The sequence below is a fragment of the Diabrotica undecimpunctata genome, chromosome 7, assembly GCF_040954645.1.
Source record: "Diabrotica undecimpunctata isolate CICGRU chromosome 7, icDiaUnde3, whole genome shotgun sequence".
Taxonomy (NCBI): Eukaryota; Metazoa; Arthropoda; class Insecta; order Coleoptera; family Chrysomelidae; genus Diabrotica; species Diabrotica undecimpunctata.
In genome coordinates, this window is record NC_092809.1 from 128,584,600 (window position 1) to 128,602,562 (window position 17,963).

At 32.9% G+C, this 17,963-nt stretch overlaps 1 protein-coding gene across 2 annotated transcripts in view; it reads right to left on the reverse strand.

Annotated features, from left to right (window-relative positions):
• The window catches only part of LOC140445805 (protein lin-28 homolog), a 168,257-nt gene that overhangs the window by 90,860 nt on the left and 59,434 nt on the right, over positions 1-17,963 (reverse strand). Inside the window, exon 1 of one of the 2 annotated variants that reach the window (XM_072538156.1) lies at positions 12,954-13,213. The exons of the other annotated variant lie outside the window; for it this stretch is intronic. Coding sequence (XP_072394257.1) covers positions 12,954-12,981 — 28 coding nt within the window. The 5' untranslated portion in view covers positions 12,982-13,213. Of the gene's footprint in view, positions 1-12,953; positions 13,214-17,963 lie in introns of those variants that run through there. 2 annotated transcript variants of the gene reach the window in all.

The following is a 17,963-nucleotide window of genomic DNA, read 5'->3' on the forward strand; positions in this document are numbered from 1 at the left end:
CAGTAATTCTTAGTAAATTATTATCTTATATACTGCAGACTCTCACTATACAGTTTAGTAGAATTTACGCATGGTCAGATTCGACTGTTGTTCTTCATTGGATTAATTCACAGCCATATAAATGGAAAACCTTCGTCAGTAACAGAATTTCTTATATTCAAGACAGGATAGCTTCAAAGCACTGGCGATATATTCCTTCTTCATTAAATAGTGCGGATCACGGATCCCGTGGACTTTTCCCTGAGGATTTCTTAAATACTCCTGCTTGGTGGGTGGGTCCGGAGTTTCTTCGCACTACTGAAGATAACTGGTCATTCTCTTTGACCGATTCTATCGAACATAACTTAGAATTGAAACAGAAAAGTTGTCTTTTGTCTTTTCCCTCTGATGAATTTGTCGATAATCTCTGTAATCGATTTTCTTCCTTTTCAAAATTAAAACGTATCTTTTCCTATGTTCTTAGATTTGTTGGTAACCTAAAATCAGTCAATCAACGAACAGTTGGAAAGCTTTCTATTCAGGAACAAAGTAACGCCACTAATCAACTAATTAGATTAGTGCAACAAAGATATTTGAAGGAGGAAATAGAACAGGTTAAAGGTAATTCTATAAAATTCAAATATTTGAAAAAATTAAATCCCTTCTTTGATTCACATGATCTCCTAAGAGTGGGCGGAAGACTTAGCCAGTCAGAATTAGCGTATGACAAGCGCTTTCCTCTTCTTTTACCTTCCAAAGGTAATTTTATTAAATTACTTATTTCGGAAATCCATATTGTACATCTACATGCAGGCATTCAAGGTACGCACTTCGCCTTGTCACAAAACTTTTGGATAATTTCATCCAAACGTGTTATTCGTAGTGTTCTTTCAAAATGTCTTTCCTGTTGGAGACTAAAACCTCAAAATTATCAGCCACCTATGGGGGCTCTTCCCGACCTACGGATATCCAAGGCCAAACCATTTTCTTGCGTTGGCGTCGACTTTGGCGGTCCTTTTCTGATACGAGCCAATAAGCTTAAAAATGCTAAACGAACGAAAGCCTATATTTGCCTATTTGTATGCTTTGCCACTAAGGCTTTGCACTTAGAATTGGTATCTGAACTTAGTACCGAGGCATTTTTAGCCTCATTCAGACGTTTTATAGCACGTCGAGGACGTTGCTCTGTTGTCTATTCTGATTGCGGAACAAATTTTGTAGGAGCAAAATCCTATCTAGAAGACATTAAGTCACATTTTAATAAAAACGACGTCATTACATGGCATTTAAATCCTCCGGCAGCTTCTCATTTTGGTGGATTGTTTGAAGCGGGTATAAAATGCGTAAAAACACATGTGTCTAGAGTCATAGGCGAACAGGTTTTAACCGATGAAGAATTCAATACATTACTCATACAAATAGAGGCTGTCTTAAATAGTCGTCCCTTATGTCCTGTCAGTAATGATCCAAATGATTTTTCAGTGTTAACACCTGGTCATTTTCTTACACTAGAGCCTTTAAAGATAATTCCCGATCGGGATTACAGTGATGTTAATTTAAATAGACTAAGTCGTTGGCAATTGCTGCAACGATTACATGCAGACTTTTGGCAAAGATGGAGCAGAGAATATTTACATACTCTTCATCAACGCTCGAAGTGGCATAAAAATGAGGGTAATCCTAATATAGGTACACTCGTACTAATACGTAATGAGACCAAGCCTCCCTTACAATGGCAAATGGGTCGAATTAAAACTTTAATTTTTGGTCAAGATGATATTGCTCGCGTAGCTATCGTACAAACCGCGAAAGGTGAACTTAGGCGACCTTTGGTTAAGCTATGCCCTTTGCCTTATATTGACTAAAAATGCAAATATGCATTTTGGTGGGTGGGAATGTTACGTCCCTCCACATATTCTCAGTTTTTATTAATAATTTTTATTATTTTATTTTTATATTTTAATTCTTTACTTAACGTGTGTGTATGTTTTGTCATCGTAAATTAATACGGACCTGTACAGCCCCCCCTAGTCTTAAGGGAGCAAGCTACGGGCGACACGCATATTTTTCAATCTTAGTTTAGAGAGAGTCCTGTATAAATCGGCGCGTTAAACACTCCAGTATTTGTGTAAATAGTACCCTGACCACGTGACATTGTGAGAAGATTTTGTTCCCGAATCGCCCAGTGCACTGAGGAAGAAGAAGAAGTATACATCAACATCACAGCATCACAGGTACCGTAATTTGATTGCATACACACATAGTATTTATATTAATTGATAAATTTACATATAACTTATTTTCATATTAAAACTAAACCAGCACCTATATAAATAAACAATTATGAGTGAGTGTCTCTTATAGAACTTAGCTACATTCACCCTGTATCAAATATGAAATGGCATAGACAACTCATCAATTACGATAAACTTAGGTCTTCTTTATGCTCTAAGACAACAAAATACGTGAAATTAGCTACTTGATTGACAAATGACGTTTATGACATTAGTCGAAAATCAAAACAAAACAGACGTGTTTGTATTTTTCGTGGTTTTTGTAAATTAAAATTATTGCGGCAATATGAGTAAGACACGAGGCTATACGGAAGAAGAGTTGCGGAGAATGTTAGAAGAGAGTGATAACGGACAATGTCAGTCAAATTCGTCGGATGAAGAAAATGTAACCGACGACCGTAGTAATTTTGACGATGATGACAGTGTAGCAGATCCCGATTTTATTCATGACAATTTGTCACCTGACCCTTCAAGTCTTCGAGATAATCAGGTAATGAATGAAATCATGAACGTTCGGCATGCGATTGAACAAAGTATGGATGATTCCGATTCTGACGACAACAGATATATTGAAGTAAATACAGATCTAAGAACTGGCATGATACCAACTTAAGAGCGTGAAATGAAAGAACATGATAAGAACTATGGATGAAATTACGACATTCTGCCGTTAGATCGTGAAATTTTTAGTAACTCAGAAAATCATAGACATACTGAAAACATTCCAGAAAATGCAGATGTGTTTGCAATATTTCGTCTTTTAGTGGATAATGATTTCTTTGAGTTGGTGATAGAAAAAACCAACCTATACATTAAACAACTTATTGCAAATAATTCTTGAGGTCGTTTGAGTCTCTGGAAACCGGTAAACAAGGAAAAAATGGAAAAGTTTTTGGGCATTTACTTGCTGACTGGTATAATCAGATTCCCTACATTAGAATGATACTGGAAAAAAGATCCGATTTTTTATCATCCTTTGTTGCACCAGATATAACTGTCCTACAATCGCTTCGTGACAATTTTACGCTGCTGGCATATTGTTGGCAATACAATTGAAAGAGATACCAATAATCGCTTGTACAAAATCTAACCAGTTATAATCCAAACAAAATTCTCAAGTATGGACTAAAGACTTACAAAACCACAACTGATTTATGGATATGTTTGGACATATAAAGTTTATTCTGGCCAATATTAGCAAATCTCCAATCTTGATAAAGCTGGAAGCGTAATTGTCGAGCTTTGTGAAGAACTTTTAGACTGAATACTTGCTTCAACGCAAAACTGATCTTTGTGGGACATTGAGAAAAAATCGTAAAAACTTACCTTTATTGGTCAAAAACAAGAAACTAAAGAAAGGGTAGCAAATTGCTGCACAAAAAATAACGTGATTATCCTAAAATAAAAGGACAAGAGAGACGTCGTTGGGATATCTACTTGTCACGCAGATGAACAATCGATGTCCGCGTCCAAAGCCGAATATGATATTGGAATACAATCATCGAAAGTGGGTATCATAAATACAGTTTATTTGTTCAATAAATTGAAAAAGCAAAATAAATGTACAATATTGCAGCCCCAATTGAGTATTGTGAAAAATCTTTTCGGTATAAACGTTGTCCAGATACCTGCCATACCTACGCCATCCACGTCACAAGTACAACATTCTCTTAAACCTCTGGATAGAAAAGATGGAAAAATTACTATAAAGGTGTGCTGAATGCTATAATGAATTTCGTCAAAAAGGAGAAACAGCAGCAGCTGCCACTAATAAAACCAAAAGAGTTTCACAAATATGCAACATCTGTACCAAACCGTATTGTCTACAATGTTTCCAAAAAGTACATTGAACATGTAACTTTTTTTCGATACTTTTTCTTTTTCAATAAATATTTACTTTTCATTATATTGGATATTATTTTATCTTGCATATCCATTATTTAGTTCGCTAAAAGTGAAAACGCAAAAAATATAGGTGTTTAGTTTCGATATCACATTTTATCACAATTATGATAAAATTACACACTTTTTCTCTTTGTCCCAACACTATAATATATGGGATATTTTTATTTCAAAATTTTTAGTAAAAGGTATAAATAAAATACCCAAACGGGCTATATCACAAATACAGAACGTTTTCGAAATGCAAATTCCATCATCAGTGTAACAAAGTGCACATGTTATGAGCCACTAAAATATATGGGTGAAAACTCTTTAAATGCTATAAATTTACAAATATGTTACATTATATATTATTGCAAATTAGGATGTTCAAGTTACCGTTGGAATTGGTAACATGGCAACGTATGGCTCTACATCGGTTACTTGGTCCTGAGACAAAGTGTCTTCGAGGACCTGTTGATAACAACTTGAGTTGTTATCAACGCTAGATTTTTTATTTAAAACATCCTTTTCTACGGTGTACAAATTCTTGGTAAATCGATTTTTTTGCGTTGTTACCCCCTCTAAGGGGGGTTTTAACGGAAGCCCGAGGATTAAAGTGGTAAACTTTTTTGCACCTTTTTGAGGTCCAAAAATTAATATTCTCGACAAAATTTAGCTTGTTTCTATGATTTCTCGGGGTCGAATCCCTGACGACTGGACTATATAAACAAATTCAATTTCGCAAAAACTATTCAACCGATCTGGCCCATCTTTTGTACACAATTCAAACACAATAAGACCCTTAACTTCAAGTACATTTAAACAGATTTATAATACTAAAAAACAGCAATTTTGTTGTTCATTTTGCAATAACTTTTTTGTTTATCTTCTGATTTTAATTTAACATATCTCATACGTTAAATCTCTGAATTAAAAAGTTGCAGAAAGCAAAATAATGAGTTTGGCGTTTTGATTGTTTATTTAAACATATTTCCACTAAAAAATTTATGAAGAGTTTTTTTTGTAATATCTCATACTACACATTTCAACTGTCAAACTTGTCTATACAGTTGTGTCTAGTAAAAATCCCTATTAAAAACTTAATTGTAAAAACTTAATTGGGCTATTTTTCAAAATAACTTTGGTTGGATTTGAATTCCGTGTTTATTGTGGTACAGCTCAAGAATTACTCGACGCTCACACTCTAATTCATCCAAACTAGTTTGTTCTCAAGTAGCATAACAACAAACATGCTGAGTTCGACTAATTTTATTAGTTGGACAAATGGATATTTTTTTAATTTTCATTTATTGTTTTGTATTTATTTAACGACTAATAAATAAAGCAAAAACAATAACCCTTTGTGAATACGACTATGCTATTAGAAAAACCAAGCTCCAAGGGTTTTATTACAAAATACACGGAGACTGTATATTAATTAAAAATAGCCATAAAAATTTTATTGAAACATCATACTGCGGTTCGTTTTGTTTTATCTATAATGGAATAAATTTTATGAAGTTGTATAAACGTGGAATACTAACGACCCGTTTCTTTTTAAAGCTCAAGCCACCTAAAGCATGTTTATATTACATTTCTCGAACACTACTAAAAGCTATAGATCGTAAAAAGATCGAAGAATTTAGATTTCTTTGTTTTATTGGTAATACTTGTTGGAAGATACTTGTTGCGATAAAATGTCAATTAAATCACTGAAATTTTTGTTGGCGTCTATATTTTTATTACTTCTTTCTAACTAGATCAAGTAGAGAGTGAGCATGGCAGACAATGTTAAAAATTGAGTACAAATTTGGATGAACGGAAAGGATTTTTAAAGTAAATCAAAATTAATTATGATATCAAAAGTCGAGTAAAGTGGCCCAATATGAAATATGGGTTAACTTTAACGAGTGTTCAAGCTGAATATAGCCGCAAATGTCAACCATGGAACAAAATATTTCAGTTTGGCAGTGTTGGGATGTTTTTGTAATACATATCATATTGTATGCTTAAACTATAAAGATAGAAAGCTTTTAAAAAGTACGTTTTGATTATATTTTGTTATAAATTCTGCAATTTTTAATTTATAACAACTGCTGGTTTGACGATTTAAAAATCTATCCGCTAATATATCAAAGGGCAGTTTCCTCAAAAATTTCTAATAATTAACTGCAATTAATCTCCAAAAAACAAATATTTACTGGTTCTTGTTTTATATCAATTAAAAATTGAAGAATTCATAACATAATATAATCAAAATGTACATTTCTAAAGCTTCCTCTCTTTATATTTGAAGCATACAACATATATATTATAAAACACTGACAAACCGAAATATTTTTTCCATGGTTGACATTTGCAGCTATATTCAGCTTGTACTTTTGTTAAAGTTAACCGAAATATGTCCAGACAGTTATGTTATGGCTATGGAGACTGTCAAGAGTCCTAAGGTAGTTTCTAGACTAGTGCAGGAATGCCGAGAAGAGCTGGATAGAATGACGGAACATACCGGTTGTAAAAACAACAATATAAATTCATTTTACTTTCGGCCCTCAGTAATAATGTATTCTTTCATTCTGCGCTTAAATTTTTCAAAAATATGTATTAGTTTTCTCAGGATTCGAAAAAAATGAATGCATTTTAAAAGCATTGCCCCGAAATTTTGCGCCTACGCTCGTAAGTAATATAATCCACACTTTTATTTCGTTACCAATACGATTTATTTGTTTTTATAAATATCTATTTATTAAGAAAAACTGTGAAAAACGTAAAATATATTTCAAAAATGTGAGAACGATTCAACTAAACAACGAAATAAATTCCAATGATGTCCCACAACATCTGCTAGAACATTTAACTTAAAAACAAGAAAATAAATAATACTATAATTATGATATGGTAGCAAGAGGATAAACAAATCTCTAATAACCGTCTCTTTAACCTGAGTCGTCTTTAAGAAGCTTAGAAAAGCTTGTATGAATATACAGGTACCTACTATAATAAAAATAAAGCATCAATTTGTAGACGTTGATAAATTTCTGTATTTCGAAAACTTCGTGATATAAATCCAGCCTATTCAAAAAATTGAAATTCTTTTGTAAACACGTTAAAGTTGGTTAAACTTAATATTACGGCGCATGTTTATCCTAGCGAGAAATTTATAAGGCTATTTTTTTATGTATAAATGGTGGGGTGACATGTTCTAGCTTTTGTTTTAGTCAGATTGATTTAATCAAGCGACACAATCAGTTCCAGAGCGGTCGTCAATTCTTAATGTTTCAGGTAAGCATTGAGAAATTCATCGGTTACAATATTTGCTTGCAAATTATTACAGAAAATATTTTTGAAAAGCCGAAAGCTACAATTCTATGGATTTAAAGGTGGGCGATTACGAACTATAACTTTGTCTCAAAGTGACTAGTCTGTACAGTGTACAGGGTAAGATATGCAATGCTATCCTTATGGTAATTTCGCCAAGACGTTGCCAGTTTTATGCAGTGAGCGATGGCGTTCTCTATCTTTCAAAATAAACGGAATAAACCAGGAGTTCTCAACAAGTCCTCACGTACAATTTTATGTAATTTACAAATATCATTTACTAATAATTTTACATAATACTATACATTATTTGTTTCTAATAGTAACTTATCAACTTTTATCTTTTATTAGTAGCAGTAGTATAATAAAATGTGCATTAAATAAACATTTGTTTCAAAGTTTAAAATAATTCCGGTAATTACTGCTAACTGCCAAATTAAAATGTTAGTTATATCCCTGCGGTGCTAATTACTGCCATAATGTGTAAGGAATTTGTAATTTTGGTTGATATCAACTGCAAATACTTTCTTCCAAGTTATTCAGTAATTAAGAAACAATTAGAGTAATTCTTGTACAGAATATGTTTAAAAGCTTGATACATCCAGAGCCTTAATTAGTCTTTATTTGTTCTTCGGAGCGCGTAAACATATTCGAGTTACAATTATTTGTACCATCTTGGATGTACTGTTACTGTTTTGTTATTGTTATTAATGGTTGGTGGCTGTTGTTGTGATTTTATGTTGACAATTATTGTTATTTTCTGTTGTTGGCTATTGTTATATTTGACGCCGAATTTTTACCGCAAAATGGAGGAAATTGTTCAATGGAAACGTGGAAAAGCTCTGAAACATTCAGAGAAGCAGATACTAATGAATATTATTAATTATTATCTTAATCAGGATAACAACGATTCTGAATCAAGTGTAATTAGGAAAGTGTCAGAAATGAGTGGTGTTTGCGAAAAGACTCTGTTTCGCATACGACAGGAATATTCATCACCTGCTGGTTTACAATCTCCAAAGAGCAGGCCCAAGAAGCGAAAGGTTGGTAATTCTTGTGACAACAAGTACTGTGAAGGTGTCAGGGGCCAAATTCGTAGAATAGTTCATCAATTTTTTCGTGACAACATACCACCAACAGTAAACACCATATTAGCTGTTGTAAATGTCGAAGAAACTTTGTCCAAATTTTCACGGGCCACGCTACATCGCTTGCTGAGTGATACGGATTTTGTGTAATTCGTAAATGCAATTGGTAAATATCTGGCGCAGTGTGAAAAAAGAATGGGTTGATAAAACAATTACATCTCATCGCGATGCTTTTGTTCGTGGTCTGACAACAGGATTAAAAGCTCAAACAGCTGGTGATGTACGGTTCGTTTTATTGCACGCAGGATCTACCAGTGGATTTGTTGATAGAGCAGAGCTCACGGTTTTGGCAAAGAAAAATACTCAGGACTACCACGACGAAATTGATGGACCGACCTTCGAAGATTGGTTCGAAAATAACTTAATGCTAAATTTGCCAGAAAAAACTGTTGTGGTAATGGACAATGCCTCCTATCACAGCAGAAAGTCAGAACAAATTCCCAACAGTTCAACACTAAAAAAAGATATTCAAGAATGGCTTCTGTCAAAGGACCTATTTTTTGAAGAAGACTACCTAAAATGCGAGTTACTTGATCAGTCAGGGCCTTCAAAGCAAAATATGACAGGTACATAATAGAAGATATTGCCAAAAAGCACAATGTGAAGATTCTAAGGCTCCCATCCTATCACTGTAAATCCAATCCCATCGAAATGGTTCGGAGTGAAGTGAAACGGTACATAGCTGGACGCAACGCGAATTTTAAAGAAGCTGAAATGCGAAATTTAATTACAGCAGCGTACCAGGTGATTACGCCCGAGAACTGGAAAAACTACGTAAATCGTAAAAAATATAAATAACGGAGATAGTGATGACAGTGACAATAATAATGATGATGATGATAATGAAGCAGAAACTAAATGTGACATCGATTGACAGAAAAAGGAACTAAATATAATGGGGTACAATTACAATTACTTACACACGAAATTAAATACAATGACTTCTTTTATTTTCAACTTATTTATTAGTTTTATTTTCGGATATTTCTACGTTTTGCTACTGCTAACATATACAGTGCGGTTTTTAAAAGTCCTTCCCCCCTTAACTTCTGAACGGAACAATACATAAATAAAATGTTTCTTTATATTTTAGTTTTATTTTATTCGATTTTATTTAAATCTATAAACAAATGTTGTTCTGAAGCTATTTTCTTGTGGCATTTTAAATTAATTTATATTTAAATGGGAATAAGCCACAATTAAAGGTTAAAATACGTTTATTGACGTTTCAATTTCCACTTCGGAAATCGTTCTCAAATCTTTCAAATTCCACTTCTCCACGAAAAGGAATATAATAACACATTACCTTTTCTGGATGTTTTAATCTCTAAGAACGATACTGGATACGAAACTCAGGTGTATAGAAAACCAACACACACCAACAGATATTTAAATTTCAAATCAAATCACAATATTAATAAAAAAGGGAATTATTAAATCCTTATACGATAGAGCCAAAATTACTTGTTCTAACGAAAATTCGTTCTTGGAGGAAAAACATTTGTTAACAACTGTTTTATTAAAAAATGATTATCCTTTATCGTTTATAAATAAGGAATTTTCAACAATCGATCGAATAGAACAAAACAACTTAGAACGAGATCCTACAGCATATGCAAGGAATAATACGAGGAAAATAACAATACCATACATAAAAGGATTGTCGGAAAAGCTTAAAAGGATAGGAAATAAATTCAACATTTCAACAACATTTCAACAACATTCAAAACAACAAACACGTTGAGATCTATTTTGTCCAAAACCAAACCTAACAATGAACAAGAAAGGACAAAGAATTGCATTTATAAAATACCTTGTGAATGCGATCAGTTTTATTTAGGTGAAACATCAAGACCATTAAATGTTAGAATAAGTGAACACCAATCCTATATTAAAAATAGAGAATTTGATAGATCTCAAATCTGTAAACACGCATGGGATAATGAACATAGGGTTCAATGGAATGATTCAAATATAGTCCTAAAAGAAACGGATGGTAAAAAGAGAAAAATCAAAGAAGCGGCTCTAATTATGCTAAATGAGACCAATTGTGTCGCGAATTCCTCGGCAGAATGTAGTAGGATCTGGTTACCCATATTGAAAGAGGAAGTTATTAAAAGAAAAATACCAGTATTGGTAAGTCAGTAACATATATAGAGAGTACATCATTTATGTTTTTTAAATAACAAACATATAAAATTGGAATTTATTGTTTATTGAAGGTAAACTAAATGCACGATCAAATACTTACCATGTCGGGATAGTATTATGAGGTTTTTTTCCTGGTTTTTCCCTCATAATTTACTATGGAATCACTAACAGGAGAATTTTACTGTCATCATGACATGTATTTGTCTTTTTAAAGACGAATTACATGTTATGATCTTTTCTGACGGATATTCTCAAGTTAAAGTTGATTTCATGTAATCGAATGAACTATCTTATAAGTAAAGTCGTCCCAGGAACGCAACTCAACAATATTGGCAATATCATTTTAAAGTCGTCTACTTTAAAATGTATAAGGTATGTCTGAATTGTCAATATAGATGAGTCAGATAAAATTAAATTATTAGAAGAATTTTTCACTAAGTAACAAAAAACAAAATTTGTTTAATTTACTAATGTTTGTATTTTGAGAACGATTTCCGAAGTGGAAATTGAAACGTCAATAAACGTATTTTAACCTTTAATTGTGGCTTATTCCCATTTAAATATAAATTAATATAAACAAATGGTTTGTATCGCTAGTACATACTGTAGAATTAAAAACAAACTGCTAGTGTGCCCAAATTTAACCCAGTATGTTGTAGCAAATATTATTTATGTTTGTTAACCACTTACAGAAGGAAGCCAGGCAGGGTCGTTAATGGGCATTAGTACTTAAGCTACCCTCAGCACAAAAGATGGATTAGGCTAAGTAGTAAATAGTGACGTTTATTTTAATACAAGTTTGCAAAGAAGTATGGCATCGATGTTGTTCATTTACCCTGTACAGTACAGACTAGTCACTTTGAGACAATCTTATAGGTGACTACGTCATTGTAATTTACGAGGAGAAACATTTTCCTGGAGTAGTAGAAGAAATAGTAGAAAGTAAATTAAAATCAAAGTTATGGAAAGAATAGTTTATTATTAAAACATTGTTTGTTTAATTGCATCGCCTCAGTATATTAAGAAAAGGGGTCTTTTTCTGTACCGGAGATAAATAATTTGTAGGCCTAGCTCTTTGCTAATATGCAATAAATGAAAAAAAAGACTGTTGCTAAGTAACTTATAAAACTATTTTCTGTTGTTTTTTTTATCTTCAAAATGCATTACATATGTACATCGTTTTATTTGATTTAGTTTTTCGATGCCCCTTTTATATAAAAAATATTTTTATGCTTCTGTATTTTTTACAGCTACCGTGAAAACATTAATATACATATTTACAAAAAATTGTGTGTACAGTTTAAAACAAAACAAAAAGATAATTCTTTTGATATACATATCGGAATTAAATCACCATTAGACCGGAATTACCAATAATTTCTCAACATAGTCCGAAGTCCGGAAAAAAAGTTTTTTGCATTTTAGTGAAAACAATTTTTTTTTGACGAATAAAAACACATTTTTCATTTTTTTATTAATTATTTTGATAAAGAAAACATCAAGCTATCAAATATACTTTAAATTCATTTTCTCTATTATTTCGTTTCCTTAATATTTACGTCTAAAGTCAAATATTCCTTAACTGGGCCATTATTAGCTCGGTTTAATTTTTAAAGTGACCGGCAAATTTTAGATGAAAAGTAAAATTTAGCGATCTAAAATTTACACGAAAATTCAATACAAGAAACATTAAAGTATATAAACAATGCTTATAGGCATAACAATAAAATGTAGACCGGATATTTTAGACTCAATAAATGTAAGAAACAAAATAGGTACTGAAAACGAAAAATTAAAAGGAAAATGTTTCCACTGCTAAAACATATTGAGAAAATAATTGTGAGGAATATAACGTGGACATGCCTTTTTGGGATCAGAATACGTTCATCTATAATATATTTGTATTTGTATGTATTTATAAAAAATATAGGTAAATGAATAAGTTTTTAATATTATCGTGTAATATTTCCCGCACTTCCGTTTGAACAACAAGAATACGCAGTTGTTTTTATAACCATCTATTTAAAAACATATTATCTATCACAAATATTTTCGTCAAACTTTACATAAAAAATCAGATGTGCGCAATTTGTTGAGAGCAACAACAAACTGACGCATTCCCACGCTATCAAAAACGTGTGCAACTATAATTAAATATGTAATTAAACAATTTTCTTACTTTTGCCATTTTCCAGTTCTGCCTCCATGAAACTTTCTTAAAAATCAAAAATACAACAAAAAGTAAAAACAAAAAATAACAACGGAACAACAAACAAACAACGTGCTACTACACCAACTAAACCATATCGAAAAATAATCGAGATACCCTTTCTCGTGGGCTTCTAGATCCGTACTACGGCTCTAGGACCCAGGGAACCTTAAAAAACATTCGAGGCCAATGAATGTCTATTTTCCGATGGTTTCTTATAGAGTGCGTCGATAGAGCCGAATTTGCCGTGGAACATACGCAAAGTTCTTCAGTTGTTTGGTATTTCATAGTTTACTATGATAGTGGTTAAAGAATGCGTTACCATTCATAAAATTCTTTAGCCGAGACATAGGCGGAGGCGCCAAATTTTATTTTTTTTTATTTTTGAAATATTAAATATTCTGGTTAATTTAAAAATAACAAGTTCTGATTCCAGGTATGCAAATATTTATTTAGAAATTTGTAATAGCTTGTGGTATGAAGAGAAAAATTATTAAGATTTTTACATGTATGTATGAGAAAGATTAATTAACATCTATTAAATAATATCAAATATTATTTAATACTGAGCTGGATCAAGATCGTGTAATATCGAGTAAGTAATTGTATTATTATTTTTGTTGTCATTCCATCCTTTTTGTGGTCTTCGCACTGATCTTCTTCCTATTGGGGAACCGTCTTTTACCGTCCATACTCTTCCCTTTTCTTACCCAGTCCTTAATGTTCTCCACCTTACATCTTTGTCGTATATCTGTACTTCTAGCTTAGGGGGTTTTCATCTCTTCTGTTTCTAGCATTCTTGTTGTCCTGTCTGTGTCAGGTCGTGTTTCTACCGCCTGTCATTAATGGTCTTAGTTTTGTAACACGATTTAGAGGAAGAATAACCAATTTAAAAAAGGAGATCGGGAAATGGAGAAAAAAAATTGACATTAATAAACTAAAAGATCCGGACACTGCAAATGTTCACAGACAGCAAATAGAAGATCAAATAAGGACAGAAAACTTAGAAGAATATGACATTAACCCATTATGGTAAATATACGAGATATTGTGTTACAGAAATCGGTTGAAATATTGGGCAAAACCAAGTCAGAAAAAGAAATTATTGGTTTGATTATGAGTGCGAAATGGCTACAAATAGAAAGAACTCAGCATATCAAAAAACCATCGACGCAGGTTTTACACGGAGAAAAATGAAGAGTATAGACGTCTCAGAAGAGAGAAAAAATGTATCCATCGACGTAAGAAGAGGGAATACGAACAGAACACTCTCAATCAGATATTATTATTCGATAAAAATGAAACGAGGAAATACTACAAATCCTTAAATAATAACCGTCGAGAATTTAAAGCACGATTAAACATTTGTAAAGACACTAAAAGGTGAAATTCTGCATGATAAAAACTCAGTTCTTAACAGATGGCACAACATTTCAGCGAACATCTAAGTGTAAACAATATTGAAGGAGGTTACAACACAGACAATCAACAATACATATCTACAACGTCAACTACACAGTAAAGACCCAACAAGAGAAGAAGTGTCAAATGCCATCCTAAAACTCAAAGACAATAAAGCCCCAGGAATCGATGAAATCTGTTCGGAAATGTATAAAAAAGGTGGTGATCAACTTTTTGCAGCAATCCATAAACTAATAGTAATTGTATGGCAGAATGAATTGGTACCAGAAGAGTGGCTAAAGGTAATAATATGTCCGATGCATAAAAAGGGTGATCACCTGGAGTCTAAGAAATATAGAGGCATTATTCCGTTAGCATCTGCGTGTAAAATCTTCGGCAATGTATTGTTTGAAAGACTTAAACATTTTACAGAGGATATTGATGGTCAATATCAATGCGGATTTACTGCTGGAAAGTCAACTACACATCAAATTCAAGCCCATAGGCAGATTCAGAAAAGTCACTAGAATATAACATAGATACACACCATCTCTTCGTCGACTTCAAAGTAGCCTATGATAGTGTGAAAAGAACTGCATTATATAATGCAATGATAGACTTTGGGATCCCACCTAAGTTAGTTAAGTTGACCCAACTAACAATGCAAAACGTAAGCTCATGCGTTAGAATTGAAGGAGAAAATTCTACGTTCTTTGACATTAATAATGGTTTGAGACAGGGGGACGCGCTGGCGTATCTTCTTTTTAATATTGCCTTGGAAAAGGCCATCGGACAATTAAATATTAGAATGAATGGAACTATTTTTAATAGATCGACGCAAATTCTCGCATTCGCTGACGATATAGTTATAGTGAGCAGAAGTATGAGAGACATGGTGCAATGTTTTACAAGGCTTGCGGACGCGGCAAGTGAATTACGACTTGTGGTAAACGAGGAAAAAAAACAAATATTTGTTGGTTTCTAAAAACTCCCGAAATATCCAACAGAGAATTCAAATTAACAACCATAGCTTTAAGCAAGTCAAAGAATTCACATATCTTGGATCACTAGTAAACGCAACAAACACGACAAGCGACGATATAAAAGACGCATATCAATAGCAAACAGAACTGTTCACGGTCTCCAGAAACATTTACAAAATAAAAATATAAAACGTGCAGTAAAGCTCAATATATACAAGACCTTAATAAGACCGGTTTTGATATATGGGGCTGAAACGTAGACCTTATCTCAAAATGATGAAAGACTTCTCGGTATTTTTGAGAGAAAAATTCTTGGAAAAATTTTTGGGGACGTAAATGAAAATGGGCTATGTCGTCAAAGATACAACTTTAAACTATATCAGTTGTACACCGATCCAGATATTGTGAAAATCGTTAAAGTCTAGAGACTTGCTAAGATTTCAGATCACGAATACACGAAGAGATTAATATTTTCAAATCCAGAGAGACAATAAATAGAAGAGGACCACGAGGGAGATGGATTGATGATGTAGAAGAAGACCTACAGATCCTAAGGGTCAGAAGATGGAGGGACGTTGCCAGGAATCGACAGGAGTGGCGATTTCTTTGTGAGCAGGCCAAGATAAACAACGGATTGTCGAGCCACTTATGATGATGATGACTGTTTTGTAAATTCTGCCTTTCTTTTCTTTCCCGATATTTTTTTCCGTAGCTGGACAGTCTGATGCCTAGATATTTAAACTGTATCACTTGTTCTATTAACTGACCTTCCAGCACTACATCTTACATCTTAGTAGATTTGCTACTATAACCATGCATTTTGTATTTTTCGCATTTTTGTATTTTAATTAACATGTTAAATTTTTTGGCGGCTATATTAAATTGGTGCAGCATACGTTGTAAATCATCTTTAGTTTGAGAGAGTAGTATGGCGTCGTCAGCATAGCATTATTTTAAGGTGTTTTTTTTTCCCAATTTTTATCCTTTTTTAGTTCTTACTTTTTTTAGTATTTCATCCATGATTAGGTTGAACAATAGAGGACTCAGGGAATGCCCCTGTCTTATTCCATTGCCAACTTCAATTGGGTCAGTTATTTTTTCTCCTTCTACTTTTACTTTTATTTTGTTGTTCTGGTAGATATTTTCGATTGTTTTGATTTTTCCTAGAGGTATCCCTAACAGAATTGAATAAACAGAGTTTCGATCAGTAAAGATCTTACATTAACCCTTAGCTACTTCTCCTAGCACCTCCCTTGCCTTATATGACTACCCTGCCAAACCATGTAAACTTTACAACCGTTAAAATTGAATGACTGGTTATTTTTGTGGGCAATTTTAGATTTTATTATCATACTGATTAAACAGATTTTTAAATTCGTGTATATAATATAATTAATCCTCGTATTAATACTTCATATCTGCGACATCTTGCCTAATACTTCAACGTGAACACAACCTCGTATGAAACTCCATGAAGCCATATTGGTGCTTGGTAGTATTGCCATGTTCTTATAATTTATTAAGATGATAAAAAAGATTAGATTGTAATAATCATATTATTCTATTTACAAAGCTCAGCAGGCCTTGAAGGCCTAGGGCTAAAATACAATTAATATAATACGTATATATTACACAACTTGAATCAAGTGAGGTGGTTTCTTGTCCAATCATGCTCCTTGCCTACTAAATTCAGTTACTATTCTCCTTCACTCACCCCTGTTACTCTTTTTTCCCAACCAATAATTCCCTCTTTTCTGAAATTTTCATGTAATTTATCAAACCATCTTTGTCTGGACCATCCTTTTCTTCTGTTCGTGATTTGGTCCCGTTTTAGGATCATCTTTAGCATCCTCTGCCATTCCATTCTCATCACGTGGCCCATCCATCTCATTCTCTGTGCCTTTATGAAGCGACTGATACTTGGTTCGTTATACAGTTCCTCTAATTCCCTGTTTTTTCGTCGGACCCAACCTTTCACCGTGTTTGTGCCTCCAATAGCTCTGAGCATTTTCCTTTCTCATCTTTTCAATTTCTTTCTATTTGCTTTTTTCGCTGTTCATACTTTACTACCATACGTTCCAGTAGACCTTATTATTGTTTTAAATATCCTTAACTGGTATTAGGCTATATTATTTTATTAGTGGTATTACGCGTCCTATCTTTTTATTTTCCTTTGCCAATCTGGCATTCAATTTTTATTCTGCCTGAACTTTCTCTTCTATAATAACCTTCAGATACGTAAAATGGAACATTCTCCCGAAATTATATTCCCTTGATTTTGGAAAACAATCACTATCAAATGAACAGCTTTTTTAAAAATAAAAATCACAGAAAATGAACATGAGAAAACCCTGATGAAGATACAAGAAACGAAAGCGACTATTTCTTAACAAACAAAAAAGAATTATTTAAAGTCGTAAATGTGTTAAACCAGTTTAGTACAAGCGGTGATCATAGATTATTAAGAGCCAAAATAACGATATCGTCTGAAAAATAAAGACTCAAAATGATAAATAAGAAACAAATGGACAAAACTAACTAATATACAGGAGTTCGAAAACTATATTGATAATTAATTGAAAGACACAACAACAAC